The following is a 27,532-nucleotide window of genomic DNA, read 5'->3' on the forward strand; positions in this document are numbered from 1 at the left end:
CACTCACAGATATAATAAATCAGCTCAACTCTGATGGTTTGCGCATGTAGCAAGAATGAATGACAAAATATATCCTAAAATGGCCTGACAAACCAGAGTGCAAGGAAAGAGACTAAAGGAAGACTCCGACAGATGTGGGAGGAAAGAATCCAAGGTATCTTGAAGGAGAGAGGAATGAATGGAATGAAGATGACTGCTCAAGATCGTACAAGATGGAAAGTTCTTTGTAGAAGGGGATAGATTAAGTATGTAAAATCTTGCATAGACAATGTATTCAGAATAAAACAATTGATTGGAAAAAGAAGAGAATATAATTTGGAGATGAATATAACTTTTATAGATATTGAAAATGCGTTTGATAGCATAAATAGAATTCTATAGTGGAATATCTTAAATATATTTAATCAAAGTTATACAACGCATGTGCAAGAGAACAAATTAAGAGATAAACAAAAAATAAAATATAGACTAAATCAAGACGTAAGACAGGGCTTTATTTTATATCACCGGACTTATTGTTGTTGTTGTTTTCTAATGCCAGGCGTTTGACAATAAAGTCATTTGACCTCTTGCACTCCAATATTTTTCAAAGATATTATCATGGTCAGCCACTGAAGCACAGATTTTGAGGTGTTCCGAATAATCCATTTCTTGGTTTGAGTTGCACAATGGACAGTTAGGGGACTGATATATTCCAATTCTATGCAGGTGTTTGGCCAAACAATCATGGCCTGTTGCCAATCTAAATGCAGCTACAGACGATTTTCGTGGTAAATCAGGAATTAACTGTGGATTTTGATGCAGAGTTTTCCATTTTTTCCCTTGGGATTGTGTTATCAAATTTTGTTTGTTGAAGTCTAAGTATGTAGATTTAATAAATCTTTTCACAGAGTAATACGTAGATTTAGTAACAGGTCTGTAAGTAGCAGTGCTGCCCTTCTTTGCTAAAGCATCCGCATTCTCGTTTCCCAGGATTCCACAATGGGATGGTATCCATTGGAATACAAATCTTTTATTGAGTGATATTAATTGAGAGAGCATTTTAGTTATTTCTGCTGTTTGAGATGAAGGTGTGTGTTTAGAGACTATTGATAGCATAGACTTATTTAACATCTGCATAAGTGATGTTCTAAGGACTTGGAAAGGTAACATAACAGATGCTGTAATAAGACAGAGTACATCAGTTTGTTTCTGTTTGCTGATGGTTTAATTATACTGGCAATACAAAATTACAAGACATAATTACAAAAGCAGTATACGATTTTAAGAAAATAAATCAGTTTTACACTTTTAAAATATATAAAAAGACATACGATGGCATTCATTTCATGAAAAATTCCCTGCAATATCCGTAATAACTTCTGAAAACGAAAGTTGGATCGTGCTTAAGCAAGTGGAATAAGATATTATATCCATTAAAGACTGTATAGATCATATAAAATCAAGATATACAATACGAATTAAAAGTTATCTCCTTACCATAAAAATTGATATTGTAGGCTATTATTAGAGAACAAATCAATCTATTATAGTATAGACAATAAGCATAGTCTTTTACAAAGAACAAATGGATAGACTTTTCCTCTCTTGCCTCCTCTGATGAACTACCATTGGTCCAACTACATTTACAAGGCCACAGTTTTGTAATTGCGTACACATTTGTTACTCTCCAAAAGCCAAACAGTCTGCTTTCATATTGTCTTGTATGTTACACAGTGAAAAAATCCATTACAAAATAAATTACTTTTTGCAATTTCTAGACGTGTTTGGTATTTTTTTTAGAACTGAGTTACCAGTACCAACTTAAAATATCCGAGAACAACACTTTTATTGAAAGCTATGAAGCAACAGAAGGACTGTTTCAAGGAAGAATTAATAGCTTCCAGTTACCATCAAAGTGAGATGAATTTGTTCCAAGATAAATATTTCTGTTTCTGATCTCTTGATGCAACTCCCCATTCGAAAACACCATATTGATTCTACTCCAGACACATTCACACCTGAATCACTATTGTATTGTATTTTATGCTCGACCATGCCGAAATGTAGTAATTATACACCTGGTAGTAGCCCTTTAATGCACCTCATTAAAGTACACCCATTCATTATAATTCAGTTGTTCAGCCGATGACAAATCACCTTTGTACCATTATAAACCTGCCAGTATCGGTTATTCTTGGATATGCAATCGAAAGACAATTAGCAAAAAGTCACGGAGGCTGGAAATCCAATACTGTCGCAGAAGGTTATGTTCTGTTACTATAATAATTAGCGTTAATTGTAAATAATATTCAAATAAATTCAATTTGTCATCTCGTTTTTCAATTCTAAATCAATTTCCAGGTTATATCAAGACTAATGTTCTCTAGGTTATATCAAGGTCAATGATATTCGTGCTTCGGAAAAAATCAATACTTTCGCGTCTGCGCACATCTCACAATTCAGGTCAGTTCCATTCCGTTCGTCACTTACATAACCATAACATGAAAACTTATGAATAATTTCAAGTTAGAAATATGGTCGAGCATAAAAAGTCGTATGAAACTTGCCTATAATGGTAATTAAGACACTTGTATGAAAATTATGAAACTCGATTGTGCTCCTTTCATAAACATACTCGCGTTTTAATTACTGCCATTATAGGCTCGTTGCATAATGTACTATATTATTAGTTGTCTGATATTGCAACATGGCACTTATCGGATTTAATACTGCACATATTGGTATATATTTTAGGTGCATACCTATACAAATTGTAGCTTGTATTATAAGTATACAGGACACAGAAAACTCCATTAACAGACGTCGTGAAATGGAATCAAGGCTAGTAATTTTTAATAATGAACTTATGTCCAAACATGCCACTTTCCATCACTAGAAACTATTGAAATCGTTGATACATAAGTTTCTGTATTTGAGGCTGAAGTGTAATGTATTAGGAAGCCTTTGTTTATGAAGAATCAAGTGGGGAAGAAAGAAGGATTTTAGATTTAAAAAAATCGAGAGGCTGAACTGGAGGTACGTCTGAAATGCAGATGCTTGGAAATGAAACCACGGTTTACATAAAAACAAGAATATGATTTTTATTTATCTTAATAAATAGGCTCTTCTTGGCTAACACATACTCTATCCTGGTGTCAGGTTTTGAACATTATTTTTCAACTTAATTCACACCTGTAGGAGAGTTTTGCTCGAGTATCAAAGTTACTACTAATGTGGTTTTCAAGTAAATTTAATCTCTGTCCCCCGAAATTAGCTGTGCCAGTCTGCAATCTGTCCTTGTCAAGCAGCAATAATTGCATGAAATTACTCAGTTAAGGATAAGTGCAGTTTATTATGTTGTATTGTGTTTTGCAATGGTTACATATTCATTGCATGAACGTGTACGCATTTTGAAAATGTACATACAGGAAAAGAAATCGTGTGGTAGAACAAGGGAAAACTTTACACATAAATTTGCTGACCACCCAGTTCTGTGTGGAAAAACGATATTAGATTTAGTCAACAGGTTCTGTGAATTATATGATTTGAATGAAGTATCACACAAGATGGACAATATTCCAGCAGCTATTGTGTGGAGGACGAGTACTGAATGTTGTTAATAGAACATCCTATGTAAGTTTTAACCCGACGAAGTACCGTGAATTTGTTGCTGGTACTGAGTATAATTCTGTGACGATTTTCATCTTTATCTAATATTATAAAAAGATGGAGATACATAGTGCATAGACCTAGAGAGGACAGCACTAAATTGTTTTCCATGTAATCTGCATTCATCTTCATTGCCATTCTTCCATTGCCATCCTACGTCTGGGTACTGGAGGGTTATTTGCCAGTTGAGGGAAACGTTCACTAATTGTACTGATAATCTCGTTAAGAATTGCCAGAGTATCTTCATCTAATTTACGTTCAGGCCTCCTTATGGTTATTCTAGCTTCATCAAACAGCAGTTCATAGATATTTATAGGTGTCTTCATGGAGGGTATGAAGGAACATTTGTGATTCTGAAACAAAATAATTCATTAAATAAGTTTATGCTCGACCATGCCGAAATGTAGTAATTATACACCTGGTAGTAGCCCTTTAATGCACCTCATTAAAGTACACCTATTCATAATAATTCAGTTGTTCAACCAATGACAAAAACACCTTTATACCGTTATAAACCCGCCAGTATCGATTATTCTCAGATATACAATCGAAAGACAATTAGCAAAAAGTCACGGAGGCTGGAAATCCAATACTGTCGCAGAAGGTTATGTTCTGTTACTATAATAATTAGCGTTAATTGTAAATAATATTCAAATAAATTCAATTTGTCATCTCGTTTTTCAATTATAAATCAATTTCCAGGTTATATCAAGACCAATGTTCTCTAGGTTATATCAAGGTCAATGATATTCGTGCCTCGGAAAAAATCAATACTTTCGCGTCTGCGCACATCTCACAATTCAGGTCAGTTCCGTTCGTCACTTACATAACCATAACATGAAAACTTATGAATAATTTCAAGTTAGAAGTCGTATGAAACTTGCCTATAATGGTAATTAAGACGCTTGCATGAAAATTATGAAACTCGCTTGCGCTCGTTTCATAAACAAACATACTCGTGTCTTAATTACTGCCATTATAGGCTCGTTGCATAATGTACTAATGTAAGTGTGATGCATAGATCTCACTACCAGGTGAGTCAGAAGTCCCAGGACACCCTTTTATTTCGGAGAGGAAAATTGAAGATTTAAGTACCCCATGAAAGAATGAGAGAGGAAACCAACCTTTGCTGGTATTCCAGAAACAAAGTGGCCATCTTGGATCAAAGTCACATTTTTTAAATGGGAAGGGAGTTACATGACATATCAAATAAAACCAAAATTTACTCAGGAATTCATTGCTGTAATCATATTTAACATGCGTTGTGGTTCAAAAGTTATTAACACAGAAATTTGAAATGACCAGTGATGTTCCAGGTAACTGGAGATGGCGTCAACAAAAGAGGAGAAGTTTGAGGTGATACTGATGTCTGGGGAACACAGCTGCCGTGTTGTAGTCGCAGATTTCAACAACTGACATCCATAAAGACCCTATTTTCACACAGCACTGCGCATCCTTGATATCCAAATTTAGAGCAACTGTACTGCCCAAGACAACCTATGTAGCAGTTGGCTGAAAACTGTTTTGACGATAGAACCTCTATCCGGGTCATCCTCTGATAGTTTCTGCAGCATCTGGACCTGAACAGGACCAATGTTGAGGTTCCCATGTCAGTGACTGCAATGTGGTTTGTCTTGAACAGTCCCAATTGCTCTAAATTTGGGTATCAGGGATGTGACAGTCTTGTGTGAAATTGGTGGTCTTTCTGCATGTCTGTTGTTCAAATCTGCAGCTATGATGTGGTAGCCGCATTTTCCAGATATCAAGATCGCCTCAATCTTCTCTTCCATCAATGCCATCTCCAGTTGCCTTAAACATCGATAATAATTATATTAACAGTTCGGACAGGTCTCAGACGTTATAGAAATTGTTGTGTGGACTATAAGTTTCTGTGCAAGTGGTGCATAAAACTGGGACATTGTCAAATTATACAGTACCTGAGGAAGAAAGTCATCCATTTCCCCAATTTTTCACTTCTGCTTCTACTTCAGCTGCAAGCATGACAATTTCATATACTTTGAGTTGGAGGATTCTCATCCTAATGAACTTTGATAAAGTTAGCATAATTGGTGAGTTAATCGTGATAATCAAAGTAAATACTGAGATTGTAATTTTGAAAATTCTAGGTTATTTCAACACTAATCACAAAAAGTTTACTTTTTTATTCATCGCACATATTTTTTCACGACAAGTTGGGAACACTGTTGGTCACTTGTCTCCAATTTCGCCATTCCATATGAAGGCACATTAGAGAATTTTGAAAGAGGAAAGCTGAAAATGGATGTAATGGATATTACATAAGGAGGGGATATCAAAAGCACTACAGAATAGCAGCAGGGCAGAATGACTAAATATGTTAAAAGCATAGCAGTGAAAGGAGAGGAGTGCACCAGTCCTCGCAAAGAAGGGATCTGAACCCTTGCGCTGTGCGAGAGACACTTGAATAAGCTCGCCTTGAAGTAACCAGGCGACACGCGAAAACCAAGACTCCAATTATCTCAAGGCTTTAATTTGGAAAATGCCAAAAATGTGGGAGGGGAGGTGATGTAGGTTCGTGCCTACTTCTTTAAGGCTCATCCTGACATTTATCTTAGTGCCTTAGAAAAACCACGAAAACCATACAAACTATGATTTATTTCGCCATCATAATTACACTTTCCCTCTTCCATCGTCATCTCAGTTTCTTTCTCGTATTTCGGACTTGCTCTGATGTAGAGTCAGCTGTGGCCGCCACTGAACTTGGAACTCATGGTATGTGGTCATTAACTCATTAGTTGCTAGTGGTAGTGCTATGTAACGTGAACTCCCCTGTGGGATCATAGTACAGGGATTGTGGGATCATGGCGATGCCTAAGCAAAAGGGTAAAAGGATTCTGTAGGCATTAGGGGGACTTCGGGGGTAGCCTGCAGGGGAATCTGTAGTGCGAGAGGTCTTACAGCATGTACATTATTCCATTCTGGATAATACCATGGGCCCACTCAAGTGGCCTGCGTGCGAGGGCAGTTCCCAACCCATGCTTCTCCCCTCAAGGGTAACTAATAGACATTGAATTTCTACCACCTAACTTTTCATAAAAAATATTCCATCCCAAAATGCTACAAAATGCTAAATTCTAACACCGACAATGTTTAAAATGCTAAATATTTAATTTGAAATTGCTAAAATCTACCAACTCTAGTAATAAGTGAAGAGTTGTGGCCTGTTCGATCTCCAGACCTAATGGCATACAATTTTTAATAATAATAATAATAATAATAATGGCTTTATTTAACCTGGCAGAGTTAAGGCCGTAAGGCCTTCTCTTACACTCAACCATGATCAAAACTTGCTTACACAGTTGTACATAAAACTGGATCGGAATTAAGTAATTACATACTGATGTACATAATGAGATCAAAAGAGGTAGTTACAGAAAATTTACCTCATAAAATAAAAATAAACATAGTGGAATACATATTAATGTTGCTAGAATCAAATACAAATCACATAAAAGCAGAAGCTGATAATTCAATAAAAAAAGTACACAGTAAAAATAAAAATAAACACATTAATATACATATTAGTATTAGATTACAATTAAGTAGGATTTATATAATTAAACCAGAAACCGACAATTGAATAAAATGTACACAAAAAATAGATTAATAATAAAAAACAACAACACAGTGGGATACATATTGGCGTTAAGTGATAAACAAACACGATTTAGATAATAAAAATAAGAAACAAACAAAAAAAATAAATAAACAAATACATTGGAACACATTCCATTAAATATTAGCAACGCGTTAGGTCTGGCAACTCATCATAAGATATTTTTCTAATTTACATTTAAAGGAAATTAAAGTTCGACAGCCCTTGACTTCAGGCAGCAGAGAATTCCAGTGACGAGAAGTAGCAACAGTGAAAGATGAAGAATAAAGAGATGATGTGTGCGGTGGTATTTCTAGCGTGTTATCATATTTTGACCAAGTATTTAAGTTATGATACCAGAAAGATTGTGGAATCAGACAGATAAGTAAGAGGGAGTAGAGGTGTGCAAAATTCGGTATAAATTACAAATTATGGTTTATTTAACGACGCTCGCAACTGCAGAGGTTATATCAGCGTCGCCGGATGTGCCGGAATTTTGTCCCGCAGGAGTTCTTTTACATGCCAGTAAATCTACTGACATGAGCCTGTCGCATTTAAGCACACTTAAATGCCATCGACCTGGCCCGGGATCGAACCCGCAACCTTGGGCATAGAAGGCCAGCGCTATACCAACTCGCCAGCCAGGTCGACGAATTCGGTATAAAAGAGAAAGGGAATGTAACTTTCTCCTCTCATTTAACCTGAGCCACAATAATTTATCGAAAGAAGGCGAAATGTGATCGTAGTAGCAGACATTACAAATGAAACGAACACACACATTATGAACACGTTGCAGTTTCTGGGATAAATTCACGCTGAGATCACTGAATAAAGCGTCATAATAATCGAAATGAGGCATAATAAGAGTCTGTACAAGCGTCTGCTTTAATTTAGCTGGATAGTGGTACAGTCTTTTTAATGAGTGAAGAGTGGAAAATACTTTCTTGCATGTGTGTTTGATATGCATGTCCCAGGTAAGGTTAAATTCAAAATGAACTCCCAGGTTTTTTACAGTTGAACTGAATGGAATGATCGCTTTATTCAGAGTCACAGGAGGAAGGTTCAGGTTATTAATATCGGGGATTAATCTTTTATTCGAAGATAAGATAGCCTGTGATTTATCTGTATTTAAGTTAAGTCCGAATTGTTGAGATCAAGATGAAACGGATTCGAGATCTTTATTGAGTCTATTAATACAGTCACTTAGTCTATCAGGACTGGTGGAAATGTATAATTGAACGACATCTGCATAAATATGATATCTGCAATATTTAAATGACTTGGCGATATCGTTAATATAGAGAGAGAAAAGCAATGGACCCAATACCGAACCCTGGGGAAATCCTGACTCTACTGTCTGCCGGGAGGAGAACCAATTATTAAAGACAACACGCTGCTGGCGGCCAGTGAGATAGGAGTGCATCCAGGTCTGTGTGGTAGTTATAAAAGCATAATTCATAAATCAGAGCCGCGAACATTAGATGAACTGCAAAATAAAATGCATTAAGAGAATTTTTAGGCACGTTCAAAATTATAAATTGCGAAAATATTCTATTAATTGAGCCCTGTTGCATGCATTGCTTACCTTCAACCTCTTGGAATCTGGATTGTCATCCATGACTTGACGCCAATATTTGTAAGCTGTGGGCAGGTCATTCTTTATGAAACAATAATATGAACCCATTTGGCACAAAGTCTTTTCTTGTAAGGTCTTGTTTTGAAATCGTTCCAACAGCTTTTCAAGTTCAGGAATTGGATCATATGTATTGTCCTGTGAAATGACGTGAAAAAGATTTACATGAAAGTTGCTTAACTTTTTCGGAAAAATCATAATAGGTATCGAAAATAATAAATCATTCCATTTGAAATTCTATCTCCCTTCCATGCTTCATAAAGGGAGTATAATGAAAAATTGTCAGTATCATTTCCTGGTAGGCCCGTTTTTTTTTTTTTTTTTTTTTTTTTTTTTTTTTTTTTTTTTTAAGAAGCCTAAGGGTTTGATTGTTGAAGTTCGCTTTCTTTGTGGTGCCATGTGTCGATTTTAGCTATATAGGCTCCAGGTCCAGTGAAGTCTTGCTATAGCTTCCTTTCATTTTCCAGTAGCAGACTACAACTTCTCAGACTGATGCCATCTGCATGCCTGTCATAATAGTACATACAGCTGCACCATGTTGTTATAGTCCCGTCGCTCTTATTTCTGGCAGCCAATCACGTTGCAAGTCGGCTACATTTAAACATGTGAGTCTTTTCATTCGCTGTTGATTTCGTTATGCACTTCCTAAGGCTCTATAGATACTGGGTATAATCGTCCGCCATTTTCGTTCTTTCCTTGCCGTTTGCAGCAAGCAGACGAGAATTTACAACTGTACAAATTTTAATTCCGCGCTCTTTTAGGTGTATTTGTTTATAATAATAATAATAATAATAATAATAATAATAGAATCATGGGTAACAATCGACTTAGAGCCATGCAGCTGGATACTCCGGTAATTAAACCTTCAACAAACAGTGCAACATTTGATCCACATACATTAACGTTATAGTCAACAATTGATTTCGTTAGGTATTCAAAAGCTATCTCAACATTCACTTAGCTATTTATTTTTAAGTTTCTCACATTAAAAATTATAACAAGAACGTAGTCAACAGATTGAATTTTTTTTCCGGCAGCGAGTCCCACAAAGCGCGGGGCCTGGGGTGACCGCCCCACTTGCCCCGCCGAAGGGCCGGCTTTTCTATGAGAATCCACAGTTCTAACAGACCTAAGTTGTTACTCTGCAAACTGAGGTCCGCGCATATGTTACTCCCAGTAACTGGGAAACTAGTACGGTACAGATTTCGAATAGCAATCACTTTTAAAAGTAATTCTTTCTAAACATTTCTCTCGCTTTGACTCCCATCTAAAGTTAAAAATAGAAAAACTTTTGAAGGTGTCAATGTCTATTTTGAACATGATACTTCGAAGTTAGTAATTTTTTCTCCCTTCCCAAAAAACATTTTGATTTCGAATTTTTTCTATGCTTTCCTTAGATATTTATCTATGAAACCTAAAATTTACAATGCAATTATCATAGGTGCTACGACGTGATAATGTTTAACGGTGCGGAAAATAGCGTCGTCTGCTAACCGCAACTGGCAATGAAAGAACTAAAATGCCGAACGATTATATGTACCTACTCTTTCTAGAACCTACTCTTACTAGGACGTAAGCAAAGAGGCGGAGCCACGCCGGAAATAACAGCGACGTGACTATAGATGCAATTGCAATGATTATGATTAGGACCTGGATTTATATGCACTATAAAGTAGTATTGCTACATCGTATACAGGATGTAACAAAAAGGTATGTCAAAACTTTAGGGAAATATTTCTCACATGTAGAGAATGAAAATATGTTATATAAACACGGTTGGGTCCACACCTGTGGAGTAACAGCTAGCGTGTCTGGCCGCGAAACCAGGTGGCCCGGGTTCGATTCCTGGTTGGGGCAATACCTGGTTGAGATTTTTTCCGGAGTTTTCCCTCAACCCAATATGAGGAAATGCTGGGTACTTTCGGTGCTGGACCCTGGATTCATTTCACCGACATTATCACCTTCATCTCATTCAGACGCTAAATAACCGAAGATCTTGATAAAGCGTCATAAAATAACTTACTAAAAAAAAAAGTAAGATACACATGGTTGTAATCTGACTGTAGTAGTGTTTACGTCTGATTAGTGGTAGTGGGGTCGTGACGTAATTCTTAGGTTCACCACCAGTGTTGATTTGCAACTGTATGTACAAAGGTCGTGCGACTCACTTTATTGCTTGACTACATCAGTTGCTAAATGAAAGGTTCCGTGATAGATGGATAGGGAAAGGTGGACGAATTCCTTGGCCTCCACGCTCTCCGGATCTAAACTCACTAGACTTTTACTTATGAGGGCATTTGAAAGCTCTTGTTTATGAAACCCCGGTGCAAGATGTAGAGAGTCTTCGCCTGTATTGTGGAAGGCACCAAAACAATACGACATTCCCAAAAGATACATCACCGTCTCTGGGATGCAATGCAACGGCAGGTTGCAGGTTTCTTGTTTGCTGAAAACCAGAACATTATTTTTTTTATGTCAGGATACAGATTTCAATTCCAATACAGTCCCTGAAAATTTGGGATGTGTGGCATCCCTACTCATTTGTCTACCGTGAAGAAAGACTATTTTCCTAGAAAAGAACTGTTCAATATTTGTGTATACCACAAGCTACAGTTTTTTCGAGAGACTTTTCAGCGCAGGAGTGCACTGACAAAAATGAATAGAATGGATCCAGAAAGAGTAAGAGTGCTTTGTTTTCCTTAACAAAAACGTTTAGCACATACATGGGCACAATTTTCGGTTACGTGAGGCACTCTATTTGAAATAGTTTATTTACTAGGAGAGGAGACTGCAGAGTAGGATGGGAAATATAAACTGCTGTGACCTGCGTCACCTTATCGTAATCGCTAAGGCGGTCAGTGGCGAATTATTAGGAAAGCGCTTGGTTAACGTGAGAGACTCGAAAACTTTTATTCAATTCGGCAGCTTTAATCATACACCTCTTTACTATTTATCCATCACTGAATTGATTTAAATCACAGGCGAGAAATTGCGTAACTAGCCAATACTATTCCATCACATTGTCTACGTTTATTTTCTTCAATATTCTGGCGTTTATCAAGATTACTTAATAGATTTGCACGTTCTCGACCTAAAATAATTTCAGAAAATCATATTTCGTTTTCTACGCACATTTGATATTTTTTTGATAAATCTCTTTTGAAATAATACGTACAAACAACATTTAATTCCTCGTACCTTTTAATGCAGCGTGTTTAAGGTATAATGTCATATTTAGTATACTATGCAAATGTTAAGATCATAAGTTTTCTTCTGAATAGTACGAAAAATAACATTTAATTTGTCTTACCTTCTAATTCAGCATGTTCTTTATGACATAAGGAGTAATGTCGTTGTATATTAAATTTATTAATGCCTAATAGGATTTTCGACCATAACATACATCATATGTTCTCCCCTTCTAAACAGCAAAAAAAAAACTCTTCCTCTCATTTCTCATGAAATAATCGTTTTCTAACACGTACACACTGCTTTGATAATGCCATTATGCCACCACTGATATTGCTTATGAAACTGATATAGAACCTGCCCATGCCTAGGAGCTGCGTGAGGGAGGAATGGGGACTGTGAAGATGATGTCACTCAGAGCGATAAGCTCTGTGAAGGTCAGTGAGGCATTTCTCAAGTGAGGCACGATGCCCATCTATGGTTTAGCATAATAGAATGACACAATGTTGTTAAAATATTTATGAATATGATCTTTAGAATATTATATTAGTATAATTGAACTCTTTTTGTCGCATTTCAAAGGTACACATGCTGTTAGTAAAATAAAGCATTACAAAGCTTTTTGGAGCATTTAAATTTTTTACTGTGTTATGTTTTCAGGTTTCACTTGTAAAATTGTAGTATCGAATATCAAATATCTGGTTCAAAAGTTACCCATTAACTCATCACATTGCCTCTGTTATAATGAAAATTAGCTTCAATAGAATTTCTTTGTTAAAACTAATAGGAAGAGCATTACCTCTTGATAATATAATTTGTACAATTCCAAGTGAGCACCATATCCACCAAGTTCAGCAGCTTTCTTATAATACTTTTTTGCATTTTCTATATCTCTGTCTAATAATTCATATATTCTGGCACCAATATGATTAGCCATTATGTTGGATGGTGCCAGTTGTAGAGCTTTATCCCGGCACTCTTTGGCTAGTTTGACATCCTTAAAAGGTTGAGTGAATTTGAAAAAAGCTTCAGCACAGCGGTAGTTAATGTGTCCACAGTCCGGTCTAAGCCGCAGTGCTTGCCTACGAAGAAACAAAGAAAATTCAGTGAACATAGTTTCTTATAAGACTGGATGAAGAAAGAATGATACTGAAACAGATTGTGCTGGAAGGACTGGTGAATGGAAGAAGAGTTCGGGGAAGAAGACAATATCAGATGATAGACGACATTAAGATATATGGATCATATGCGGAGACTAAGAAGAAGGCAGGAAATAGGAAAGACTGGAGATTGCTGGGTTTGCAGTGAACGACCTGCCCTTGGTGTGTGCATGCATGCGTATGTGTTTGTTTTTTTCCCTATAACACGATATAAAATTATTACAGACTGTTACAGAAGCAAGCCAGAGAATATAAGCCATGATTTAAGTTGAATTTTGGGTGTGTTACAATGATTGAATGTGTTTGTCACTATTAAATTGGTTTTTCATGCAAGTTTCAATACCTTCACATCGCTATGATCTGAATTGTTTTTTCTCAACTGTGAATATTAGAGAGATTATACTCAGGGCAGCGCATTTTTTTTGTATACCCCCACATGCTAACAATGCAGCCTTTTAATTGGTTTGCTTGACCTCACCTTCTGTGGTGGCCTTTATGCACACGCTCACTCTTTTGTGAATATTACTTATGTCCCAGCCACTATAGGAACTTGATGAAATATCTTGAAAATGCCTTGGATTTATAGTATTGATTAGTAGAAATTGATGTGATCACTGGGAGAGCTGTAAGCCCACTCAACCCACCCTAAATACATACCTTACTTATATACGAAAATCGTCGTGCGTGAATGATGAATATTGCCATATTTCGTTAATGTAACAGTAGATTTCAGTGTCGCCAACATAGTAATAATATTACAACCCGTCCACACTTGTTGAGTAACGGTTAGCGTGTCTGGCCGTGAAATCAGGTGGCCCGGGTTCGATTTCCGGTTGGGGCAAGTTACCTGGTTGAGGTTTTTTCCGGGGTTTGCCCTCAACCCAATATGAGCAAATGCTGAGTAACTTTCGGTGCTAGACCCCGGACTCATTTCACCGGCATTATCACCTTCACCTCATTCAGGTGCTGAATAACATAAGCTGTTGATAAAGCGTCATAAAATAACCTACAAAAAAAAATTACACACCTAATCAAACGTTACCTAACCTCTCTCTCATAATACTACACACCTAATCAAACCTAATCTAAGCTGTCACATAATACACACCTAATCTAACCTAACCTAACCTGTCGCATAATACTACACACCTATAGTAACATTCCTCACATTTAATATAATTTCGTTTGCATGTATTGCCGGGCCTGCTGCTGGTGTCGGTAGCCATCTAGTGGAAGTGAATCGTAATTCTATGAAGAAAATAAGGTGACTTTTATAATAATTACATTAATTCGTTCAGTTTATATCTTGTGATATATTAAATGTGTTAATGTAATAATTCTATATATATTGAAGAATTGAAATGTGTCGTGGTTGTGATAAAAGTATTGAAAATTGGTTTATTGCGCCACATTGGCAGTGATAAAAGTGTGCAATATTCGTTCAGTGGCTGGTGAATACCGGTACTCTATATTGACTTAACTTTTGAATGCACACTCCAGACGTGTCAAAAATGCGTGTGTATGTACTATATCGGGCAGTATGAAGTTGGAATTCTTGAGTGTGCATTCCTGAAGTGAACATGCCAGAAAATCGGCAAATGGCGAGTGAATTGATGCGTGATTTTACAGAACTCTATCAACAACACGAATGTTTATGAAAAGTGAAATTTCCAGCTTATGCTAATAAAAACTGGGGAAAACTAGGATGCGACATAATCTGTCAGACGGATCTTTCTTGCAATCCCTATTAGCTATCCATATAATAATAATAATAATAATAATAATAATAATAATAATGATTTATTTTAGCTGGCAGAGTTAAGGCCGTAAGGCCTTCTCTTCCACTCAACCAGCAAAAAGTGTATATACATATGCATGAACTTACAAAAAATCCAACAATTTGATTTAGATGAGAGTTACATGTATACAAAAGTTATTTACAAATTAAACAACAAAATACTATGAACTATTAATTAAACACTGAAATAAACTGTGTAGCAGAATTAAACTAAAATATATAGGATGTTAATATATTTCAAATAATATTAGATAATAGAAAGAGATTATTACGAGACAATTAAAATACAGCACAATCAGGATGATGTCTAAAGAAAAAAGTAACAATGTAGTCAGTGATAGTTTAAATCAGTATGATTGGAGTGAAATGCTAATAAGGTTATCTTTTAAGCTGTTCTTAAAGGTGTTTATTGTCTTGCAGCCCCTAATACTTTGTGACAAGGAATTCCATTGACGCGAGGTGGATATTGTAAAAGATGATGAATAACAAGATGTTCTATGAAGAGGTATACTTAGCGTGCCACAGATAAGTGATCTGGTATTTACGTCGTGGCTAGAGTATAGATAAGAGAAACGAGACGAAAGGTAATTTGGTGTTGAGGTGTGCAGAATTCGAAAGAGTAAAGACAAAGAGTGTAAAGTTCTACGTTCTTTAAGTCGGAGCCACGAGAGACTTGCGAAGGATGGTGATATGTGATCATATCGTCGGATGTTGCACACGTATCTGACGCACATATTCTGAGCTCGCTGTAACTTAACTGACAATTCAGAACTTAGGTCACTTAACAAAACATCACAATAATCGAAGTGCGGCGTTACTAGGGTTTGCACTAGGAAACTCAGCTGATTAATGAATATAAACTTTAACCAAATTCATGTGACCAAATGTATTTCTTTGCAGAAACCAGTTCTTCGTTCAGTATTGTCTGTATTTTTTCTTTTTACTTTTAGCTTCCTCACTTTCTATAACTATAACTTTTAAAAGAAAATGGCATTTCGCTCGCTCAAGAGTGCACTCATAACTGAATAATCTATAGTCAAATCGCGAAGTGAGTGCAGTGCAAACTCCTGACACTCAAGAATGTATACTCCAGGAATGCAATCAAAAGTTGATTTTCATCTTGGGGAACAAAAAGAAGTCACATGGGGCTAAATCTGGCGAATGTGGTGGTTGAAGAATGGTTGTCATTTTGTTTTTCCCCAGGAAGTCTTACATGATGAAATCTGTATGTGGCCTTGCATTGTCATGATGGAGAAACCAATTGCCCATGTGCCACATTTCCGGACGTTTTCTCCTTACATTCTCCCTCAACCTCCTCAAGACGTCATGATAGAACACTGCATTCACTGTCATAGCAGGAGGGACAAAATCCTTATGGATAATACCTTCAATTTTGAAAAAAACATTACGAGCATGGACTTCACATTGCTCTTCATTTGACGGGCTTTTTTTTGGGGCGGGGTGAAGATGGACTTTTCCATTGAGAAGACTGCTGTTTGATTTTGGGGTCGTAGCCATAAACCCAACTTTCATCACCTGTGACAATCTTGAAAAGGAAGTCTGGGTCATCATGAAGCTGATTCTGAAGATTCCTGCAGACTTGCTGTTTGCTCAGCACTCAGTAGCTGCAGAACGAACTTTGCCACAATCCTTCTCATGTTGAGTTCATCTGACAAAATCCTCTGGCACGTGCCATACGATAGTCCAACAATGTCACAGATGTCGTGGATGGTCTGCCTGAGATCTTGCACGATCACAAACCGAACAGCAACGACATTTTCGGGTGTAATGCCAGTTGATGGTCGTCCAGAACGATCATCATCAACCGATGTTCGGCCATTTTTAAAACTCTTGAACCACTCGTAGGTTTGGATCTGGCCTAGAGCATCATCTCCAAAATGCATGCTTTAACATTTGATGTGTTTCTGCAGAAGTTTTCCCGAGTTTGAAACAAAACTTTACGCATACGTGCTGCTCCCTCAAATCTGTCATTGTGAAATCACAATGTTGTTGTTGTTGTTGTTTTCTAATGCCAGGCATTTGACAATAAAGTCATTTGACCTCTTGCACTCCAATATTTTTCAAAGATATTATCATGGTCAGCCACTGAAGCACAGATTTTGAGGTGTTCCGAATCCATTTCTTGGTTTGAGTTGCACAATGGGCAGTTAGGGGACTGATATATTCCAATTCTATGCAGGTGTTTGGCCAAACAATCATGGCCTGTTGCCAATCTAAATGCAGCTACAGACGATTTTCGTGGTAAATCGGGAATTAACTGTGGATTTTGATGCAGAGAGTTCCATTTTTTCCCTTGGGATTGTGTTATCAAATTTTGTTTGTTGAAGTCTAAGTATGTAGATTTAATAAATCTTTTCACAGAGTAATACGTAGATTTAGTAACAGGTCTGTAAGTAGCAGTGCTGCCCTTCTTTGCTAAAACATCCGCATTCTCGTTTCCCAGGATTCCACAATGGGATGGTATCCATTGGAATACAATTCTTTTATTGAGTGATATTAATTGAGAGAGCATTTTAGTTATTTCTGCTGTTTGAGATGAAGGTGTGTGTTTAGAGACTATTGATAGAATAGCTGCTTTGGAGTCTGACAATATAACTGCATTCCTAAATTTACTGATGTGGCATAGAAGATTCCTGAGACTTTCACTTATTGCAATGATTTCTCCATCAAAACTTGTTGTTCCATACCCAAGAGATCTATAAAGTGAGAAGAGACAGCACGTAACACCTGCACCTGCACCTTGTTCTCTGGAGATCAAGGATCCGTCAGTGTATAAATGAAGCCAGTTTTGTGGAGGGTACCTAATATTAATTGTCTCTAAAGACAGTTGTTTCAGTATTTCAGTGTTTACTTCTGATTTCAGTATTTCTTCTGTTAAATTTAGATTATATTCTATATTTAATAGAGTTAAAGGGTTTGGTTTAATTTGTAAGTTTTCTTTTAAATTCGGGATATTGATTTTCTGTTTTAATTCTTGAACAATAGATATGAAACTTTTTTGAGTTTTCAATCTACATAGAGGACTGTATGAATACCAATTGTTTCCTGGTAATCTGATAAGTTTTTCATATTGGAAATCACAATGTAAGCAACACATAGCAATGGAAAAACGCTCACTAATACTAAATCCGTTCACTCAGAACGAAAACGCTTGGCACACTGACTCACAAGAGATGTATGAAGTGTCATCTAGCGGCATTTTGTCGTACTAGTGCTCAGTTGTGCGCCACTTGTGAATTTCGAGAACTTTCGGGTAGCACTTCATATGAATATAACGATTAAGTGCAGAGAAGTCGTTTGAAATTCCCGCCATTTTTGTGCATGTGGTGCTCCACTTGTGGCTGGGAGAAGCTTCTTAACAGATGACACTTAATCCGGCTTATGAGCCTTCCTTCTCCTATTATAGCCTTCTTGCCCTGGGTACTGGAAAATTGATAACATACTGCATTGGAACAACAATCTGAAAATACATTAAGATTTCTTGTACCATAATTCGCGGGTGCTCATGTAAAGGGGGTTAAATATGATTTCGCTAAACTGGGATAAGTACAGATTTCAACTCTCCACAATTACTTTTTTCTTGTATTAAAAGGGTTAAATAATTCTTCCATCCATGATGCAGTTACAGTGCTCCGTATTTTGTGACAAAGGAGTTTCGTTCAGTACCAAAGGAGAGAAATTTACATAGCTTACAATTTAACTTAATCCCCTTTACACGAGCACCGGCGAATTATTGATCAAACTTAATAATAATAAATAATATCATACTACGTTCCAAGAGGTCGTAGAAACTTAGGAAGACCGAAAAAATTATGGACAATTTGACAGTAACAGACCATTAGGATTAATATATGAGATCATGATGATGATGATGATGATGATGATGATCAGGAGGAGAAGGGAAACACGAGCGAATTTAATTCGATCATACCTTATACAAATTCTTACATTCATATAAATCACACTTGCCTGTAAAGAGAGACTGAGCGCTGATTCATGTCATGTACTTGTCTCCTCAATTCACGATCTCGGTGATATCTCCCTTGAATCCTCATTGCAAAAGAAATTTCTCTGTAGGCTTGTGCCAAGAAAATTAAATATCCTGGATTCTTCGTCTTTTCAATGTTCTTGTTTAGTTCATTCATTGCATTGAGTTCCTTTTCGGATATTTCATGGTAATTTTCAAAACGTCGAATGCGACCAAGACATTTAACTTCCAAAAAGAGCCATTCCTGTTGTCTTGGGTCCAACTCTTTCGCCTTCCTCACAAAGTCGTATGAAGACTGAAACACATTTAAAACATTTTATTTGAAACTTAGGTTTTAGGTTTGTTTCCCAGATTAGTAAATAACACTGTACAACGAAAAATAAACTTCCATATTTTTTACTACACAGCTTAAGACTGGTTCACAATAAACCTGGAACGGTAACGACAACGAGAACGAGAACGGAAATATTGTTACAATAAATGTATTTAAATGTCAACATTCACAATCAACTATTGTGAATACTCACATTTAAATATATTTATTTTCCGTTCTCGTTCTCGTTGTCGTTTCCGTTCCAGGTTTATTGTGAACCACCCTTTACACTATGTTACCTTCATTATACATATTATGCTAAATTCAAATATGGAATCTTTTTCTTTTTTTCCCCCCTATCATCGGGAGATAAGAAGTGAATCATACTTTTATGTTTTAAGTAATTCATGTTGGTGACTATTACAAATGCATGCAACCTTATTTAATATAAATTGTTGAAGTTGTGGTATATCTCCCCGTGAAATATCTCTATCTAGTGCCCAGAATCAGTCAGTCAGCATAGCTCCATGTGCACTGGTATCTTACTTATGGCTTTTAAAGAACCCAGAGATTCATTGTTCATGATCTCTAGAATATTCAATTGAAATGGGAGTGTAGAAGTATTTCTTAATCTTATCCATTTAATTTGAAAGAAGCATGTGTTATTGCCTGTGTTCTCTCAACATTTAATTAAAATTTAATAGTTTATTTTAAATTGTCCAAGATTTTGTTTAACTTGAAACAAGCAGTGTTCATTCTCCGTTATCTAACACAGTTTAAACACAAAAATTAAACAGTGTGTCACTTGTATTTTTCTTAAGAGTTTAAATGCAATGTACATGGCATGTTCGCATTGACCTTCAACAACCCAGGTAGAGGGGTTTGTTCAGAACAACAGAACTCCCAGCTGGTTCTAGGGCGAAGCGTTACAAGTTCTCATAGTTCATATATTTTAAAATGCACGTTTTTCTGGAAAACTATTCAAAATACAGTAAAACCTCGATAAGACACGCCCTCTTATTACACTATCCTGTGTAATACGCTTTTTTTGTCCAGTCCCTGTACATTTCATATATAAAGCCTTTATAAAATACCACGTTTGTTGCACTCAAATCCCGCATAATACGCTGTTTTTGTGGAATATTTTCGATGTAATTTTCAGCAATGTACTGTAACAGTAATGAAACATCTTGGTCATTGAACTCACTGGTGCCATTAACCTGGAAAGTATTGGTATTCGACCCTTTACCTGCGCATTTAAACCTTCATACTTCATACCTTAGTATACCTCACCCTCTTGTTATGCTCTCTTATTCGACTCCTTATCTGCGTGGCTAAAGCCTACATACAGTTATAATACCTCACCCTCTTGCTAACCCTCTCTCTCTCAAACAACATTCCTCACTCGGCCGTAATAAAATTCTAGAAATTTTTGCTGGGCAGTTTGTTGTCCTTTTGTGTATTGAAATGTCTGTGACTGTGATTGCAATGAGTGTTAAATGGAAAGTCCTTACTGTGTCGGAAAATTTGGAAATCTTACGAAAGTACGATGAGAACAGTAGGCTCTACTCTTACTCAGAAACAACTCTCTGATGCATTAGGAATCCCATCATCGACATTAAGAACGATAATAAAAAATCGCGACTCAATCACTACAGCTGTGACGTCGGGAGGATGTAATCACAGACACTGAAGTGTGGTAAACACGAGAACTTGGAGAACACGCACACGGCAAACAACTGTAAATGGCTTTTTTTTTTTCGATTAAGTACAGTACATATTGTAAATGTCTTTGACGTACAGTACAGTAATTACATAATGGAGTAATACTGTATTACCTTTCATGAATCATGTACTTCAATAAAGAAAAAATGCTAAAAGATACTGTATATAAGTCAAAAGTAGTATACCCGTCTAATACGCAGTCCCGGTTAATACGTGTTTTACACCTGGTCCCTTCAACAGCGTCTTATCGGGTTTTACTGTATAGCAAAATGGTATTTGACTTTTTTGTTGATCTTTAATTAAGGAATCATCCACCAGAATTATTGACATTACTTATGGTGCCTCCCGTGTACATTACAATTTCTAATTTATTTCTCAAAAACAAAATAATATCGCATTTTCAGATACTTTTCTCATTTTGTCGCAAATTCAAAAGTACGAAATTATCAATCTGGAACTCGTAAAAAATGAAAATACCAGTACTAAATGATATATGTATTGGAGACATTTTGCATTTTTCACTAATGCGAAAAACCACGAACTCCACTCATAAAATATTATGGCCTTCGCGATGTGGTGAATCTAATAAAGCTGTTCTACCAAAAAACGTCAAATCGAGCAAGTTTATTAGTTTACAGTGCAATGCCTCAATCTGAGTTTTTCTCAGTTGTTCATTATCATCATTAAAAGGTACAGTTGCCATTGAAAGTATTATAAATATTATAATGTTCTGACTCTCAATTTGTGACAAAAGTGCGTATAAAAGTGAATAACAACTTACCTTGGTTGCTTCAGGTCCATATTCCATCATAACAATTGCTCTGACGCCCCATATTGCAGCTTTGCATTTATTGTTCATTTCTTCATACTTACAAATTCCCGGAAGTATTTGTTTAACTTCATTCAGACATTTTTTTGCAAAGTACAAATGACACTTGCATGATTTAATTATATAGCAGAGAGCATCTTTCGTATCTTGGTACAAGTTTTCGTATATCCCTTTATGGTCTTTAGATGTAATAATTTTTTCACAAAATTGCAGTGTCTCAAGTGATTCTGAGTACGACTTTTCGCGACAATATTCATAAGAGAGTATTAACCTGAGGTTAAATTTACGCCAAGGGAATAACTCTTCGTCTTCCATTTCCTCCAACTTTTCTTGTATTCGACTTATCTTCTTCTTCTCATATTCTTGTAACCAATTAAATGGACATTCCAGGGACTTCAGCATTTCCATTAAGTGGTTTTCATCTGGATCATCTTCAGTGCTTATTGCATTCATTGAGGATATTTTCTCTGATGAAGGTTCAGGACTAGAAGATAATTGAGCCATTATTGGTAACCTGGAAAATTTATAGAAAAATTGCATTAATAAATTTTCAAAAAATGAAGATCATGAGCATTGTAACGGACTGTATAAGTTTGAATTTAATATAATATTGTAAAATAATTGTTATTGTATGTAATTTTTGCTTGCAATAAAATCTTTGTAAATCTTTGTAAAAAAATATATACTGGGTGTTAATTTCAAAGTGAGTCATGACGTCACTGTTGATGGGTCAGCGATTTGAAGTGAGTTTCAGCTTTTATGTTAGAGAAGTTGCCTATTAATCAAGGCATTCAATCTGAACTTGGGAACGTGTACGGTATAACTTGAACGTCGTAGCAACAAATGGCAGTCTGTACGGTCTGTGTGCTACCATAACCTCTTTCGAACTGTGTTTTGCGCGGCCAAGTCGTACGCAGGGTATTTGTTATCATTGGTTGCGTACCACAACATTCCACAACACAAATCAAATGCTCCGTGTCCATGTTGACCGTCGAAATTAATGTCAACAAATACGTAAGTAATCATCTTAACCCTCACCCCATATCTCGACAGTAAGAAAAAAGCTCACCTCAGTACATGTTTCGAAACAGTTCACATTCCTGCCACTACCAGCGTTACCGTATGTATTGGTAAGTACTCTTCAGAATGAACGCCGTACTTGCTAGGCAACTTCTCTGGCACATAGGTAATACACCTCTGCGGAAGTGTAGGAAGATTGAATTCTCTAGGCTCATCGGCTAGCCACATGACGGCATACACCGAGCCATGACACACTTTGAACTGAACACCCAGTATACCGTATAATAAGTTAGCCTTAGACAAAAATCATAAATTTAATAAATTTATAAATGAAAACAAAATGTGACACAAAATTCTCAACTTATCTCCCACACAGAAGAATATAAATGTAACTATAGGTATATTTGAATCTGTGATAACCATCCTTGTCATAAGCTAAATGAATTTCCAAATGCTGTCAAAGCTCAAGCATATCAAGGTGTGGTTATTCTTAAAGGAAGGGTACAAGCAATAAACCATTAACACTTAATTAGAAGTCTTTCAAATAATATGAAAATCCGAATGATGACGGATAACTTTTCTCATATGTTATTAAGGAACTCTGGAAGATTGCCTTTAAATGACAGTGATGTTATTTATATTCACTTCGGGCATGATGAAATATCGTGTCAGCATTTTCGTTTTGACCAACGTTAAACTACGGTTCTTAGCTTGTGTAGAAGTTACATACACTTCGAAGGTTAAAAAAAAAAAAAAAAAAAAAAATATTTTTCACTTTCCTTATATTAATTTGATATGAATTCTTAAGGTACGATCACACGTCGCTACTTTTGCAGCGCTGCAGTACAAAAAACTGCGCAACTCTCGTACTGCGACGTGTGAACAACGGTGCAACCCGAAAAGTAGCAGCTGCCGAACCTGCTGCCCGCTACTTTTCCATGCTGCGCGCAACTTAAAAGTAGCGACGTGTGAACAGGGTTCTCAGGGTTGCAGCCGCAGCATTTTTGATATCGGTTTTGTTGAAACTTTTGCTGCGGTTGCAACCAGTGTTACCACCCAAATGTGTCAATGATACTTTTATTGTTTGGATATATTTTAATGTTAAATGTGATGAAAATAAATTATTTGTAACAGTTATTAAATACACAACACAGTCTGAACATAATTGGTGACGACATAATTCATTTTTTTAATTTTCCGTAGCGTAGTTCCAAACAGGAGGGTTGCCAACATTGATTACGTGAATATACTGTTGGTTATCATTTAAGTATATAGGCGTTTTTAAAAGCTTTATAGTAAAAATAATGTCAATTTCTTAATAATGCGAACATAACCACAAAATGTATATCGATAAGTCAACACGGAGATGGGAACCAGCAGCATGACTGCGGCTGCAGAAGTAGCGCCTTGCGTGTGAACAGACTCGCAACCTCCAGTTGCAACTTTTGCAGCACTCGGGTTGCGCAGCACGAAAAGTAGCGTGCAGCGCGCTACTTTTGGCTTACGTGTGAACACAACACGCAGCTTTTGCAGCTGCAGTATAAAAGTAGCACTGCAAAAGTAGCGACGTGTGACCGTACCTTTAGCTTTATATCTGTGGAAGAAATTTTAAGTTATCTATAAAACTGATCAAATTATTCATTACAATGTTCTACCATGCAAACATAATACCAGCTAGCAATTCCTATCACTGATTTTCATTTTTCTTCTAGTATAACTTTATATCGGTGAAAACATTTTAAGATATTTGTAAAATTGACAAAGTTATGCATTAAAGTCAACGTTAAAATCTGTCTGGCTATTTTCTTGAGTCTTGAAAGCAAAAAAAGCCCTCTCGATGGGTTGTACCATAAATTCAGTCTTCAAACCAAATTTAATACAGAAAAAAGACCAGACTTAAGATATACAAAACTCTAGCCTGTCCTATACATATTATCATACGGATGTGAAGCATAGACCATAAAAGCACAAGATGCATCCAGAATCAGTGGTAGAAATGCACTTCGTGAGAAGAACTGCGGGTTATATTAGATGGGATCATAAAAAGAATGAAGACATTCTAGAACAACTCAATACAGAATCAATCCTAACATACCAAAAAATACAGAGCCAAAACTGGTAGAACCACGTTAATAAAATAAATCGAACAAGAATCCTAAGACAAATCCTGAACTATAGAAGAATACGACGTCCAGCTAAACGATGGATTGAGTCCGCAACAGACCACATGGTCTAAAGCCTGCTTAGTAAATGATGCTGATGATGATAATGATGCATTAAAATGTTTTTCCATGCAAACACAATACCAGCCAGCAATATGTAATTTTATAGCTCATTTTCTCAAAACTATATTTTTCAAAACTGTTTAAATTGTATCTTCCACAATTTTTTGTTTGGCAAGTGCATGAAATTTTGCTTGGCCCTTTCTCTTAGTAAGATAAACTGTAGCTCAGTCTTAACCTGTCTTAAGAGAAATAAAAAGAAAATTCAATTAAAATTTAAAAAAAAATGTAAATATTGTTAAGAAAATGTTTTTCTTCCTCTTGCAGTACAGATACTCTGTCCAATGAGCTAGCACTTATTAATATGAAAGGCAAAAAAAAAAAAAAAAAGAGAGAGAGAGAGGATTATTAGAACTATAAAAAAATCTTGTGAATAATTTTTTAAAGATCGTTTGGTACGAGTCGAAAAATGACGATTTTGAAAATTCACAATTTCAAACACTTTTTATGTTGCCAAATATTTTTTTCTTTTAGACTGAAGAGCATTTTCAGACTTTAAGCATATAAAATATAATCAAAATACGACTTAAAGATATGGAGGAATAAAATTAAAAAAAAAAAAAAAACTATTTCTTCTTTTCATCTTTATTTTTTGTTTTAACCTCAGGGTGGGGGAGAAGTTAATCCCTAACCTACACCTTAGGTAAACTATTGGTATTAATTCAAGGTTCCGATATCTCGGCTCGATAGTCACCGAGGATAACAACATATTAACTGAGATCAAGGATAAAATAGCCATTGGCAATCGAAGCCTCAGAGCATTAGATAAAATTATAAGAACCAGATATATCTCCAAAAAAATGAAGGTGAGGATTTATAAAACAATTATTAAACCTACAGTGACTTTTGGAAGCGAAACCTGGACTCTACCTGAACGAGCAATAACCATCTTAAATACGTGGGAAAGGAAAATTTTAAGAAAAATTTATGGCCCTATTTATGATAAGGGAGAGTGGAGAATTAGGACCAATTCTGAACTACAAAAACTATATAAAGATTCAAGTATTGTCACTGATATAAAAATTAGACGGCTGGAGTGGCTGGGCCACATTATCAGAATGGACAATAATAATATTCCTAAGAGATTACTAGATGCCACGCTAAGTGGTAAAAGAAGAGCAGGAAGACCTAAACTACGATGGTTGGATGATGTTCAGGATGATCTAGTTAAAGCAGGAATTAAGAGATGGAGACGGAGAGCCCTAGAGAGGGAAGATTGGGCGGCAATTCTTAAGGAGGTCAAGGCTAAACTAAAAGGGCTGTATGACCACAGATGATGATGATGATGATGATTGGTATTAATTACTACGTTACCTCTTATCAAAATAGGCGCTGTGTTGCATGTCGCTCAATCCAATGACAATTTTCCGGTACAAGCACTGGATTACACTAAAACAACATACGGTGACTCCCTTACTTTTAAATTCCTTCTCTTTAATAATCTAATACATACTTAAAAAAGAAATATACGGTAGCAATCAGAAACGTGCGTTCGATAACACTTCAGTTCCTGTTATCAGTTTATTTTATCATGATATTGTGTAAATGAATATGAGGGAAGGGGATTCCCCTTTCAGTGACTTTAAAACTCGAAACTGACTTAAAACTAAATACTAATTAAATTTTACTCACGTATTGTACAGTAATACTCACCTTCAGAGTTATTGATTATCCACTTCAGATACCGTAGTACCATAACTTGTCAATATTTTCTAAGGATACCGGTACCTCTGCCAGTCCTACCTTGCACCTCGTATCTGATTCGACTCCAAGCTCTACAGAAATGTATGACTGTTTCTCAAGGATATATTCATGTGCGCTAAAACATAATCCTCCACATGATCGGCATATCCATCGTAATCGGTCGCAGTCTGGTTTCTTTGGAGACCACATGGACTTGCGTTAGCACTTAAGCCCTGAGAAATAAATTATTATCACGCTTATCTCTCAGGATCAGGGCCGAACCACCAAAAACTCCTACGTGAGTAAGTAGTTACAATTTCACTCGCCAGGTGGCAGTAATGTTACAGTTTTCGTATTAATAGAAACTTTTGACGCTAGATGGCAATAACAATAAACGCGAAAATTGGTGCATTTTGTGTTAAAATGCTGTGTGTAAATAGTAATAGTAATTTATTCACCATAAAGATCTTTACAAATCATGGCTTCGTCAATCTTATTTCTAAGTCTTAATCTAGTTTCTGATTATACTATGGACATATTTATGAATATTGTAGCTTTGTTATTGCAGGACATCTGCTGACATGATACAATTACACATTAATAGGC

The 27,532-nt window shown here is 36.2% G+C and overlaps 1 protein-coding gene across 5 annotated transcripts; it reads right to left on the reverse strand.

Moving 5' to 3' along the window:
* Positions 1-3,057: 3,057 nt before the first annotated feature.
* LOC138694173 (uncharacterized) lies at positions 3,058-27,229 on the reverse strand. Of its 5 annotated transcripts, none has more exons than XM_069817773.1 (7): positions 26,897-27,227; positions 26,558-26,632; positions 21,894-22,425; positions 19,056-19,369; positions 12,907-13,189; positions 8,871-9,056; positions 3,058-4,004 (listed from the first exon to the last, which is right to left on the reverse strand). In XM_069817773.1, the coding sequence occupies exons 2-7, from the start codon at positions 26,584-26,586 to the stop codon at positions 3,780-3,782; spliced, it is 1,569 nt and encodes a 522-aa protein (XP_069673874.1). In that variant the 5' UTR covers positions 26,587-26,632; positions 26,897-27,227; the 3' UTR covers positions 3,058-3,779. The 5 variants fall into 5 exon arrangements, with proteins under 5 accessions (XP_069673874.1, XP_069673855.1, XP_069673919.1 ...); XM_069817754.1 differs by having other exon boundaries at positions 21,894-22,455; XM_069817818.1 differs by lacking the exon at positions 8,871-9,056 and having other exon boundaries at positions 21,894-22,455; positions 26,897-27,229.
* Positions 27,230-27,532: the final 303 nt, after the last annotated feature.

This window comes from Periplaneta americana, chromosome 1, assembly GCF_040183065.1.
Source record: "Periplaneta americana isolate PAMFEO1 chromosome 1, P.americana_PAMFEO1_priV1, whole genome shotgun sequence".
Lineage (NCBI taxonomy): Eukaryota > Metazoa > Arthropoda > Insecta > Blattodea > Blattidae > Periplaneta > Periplaneta americana.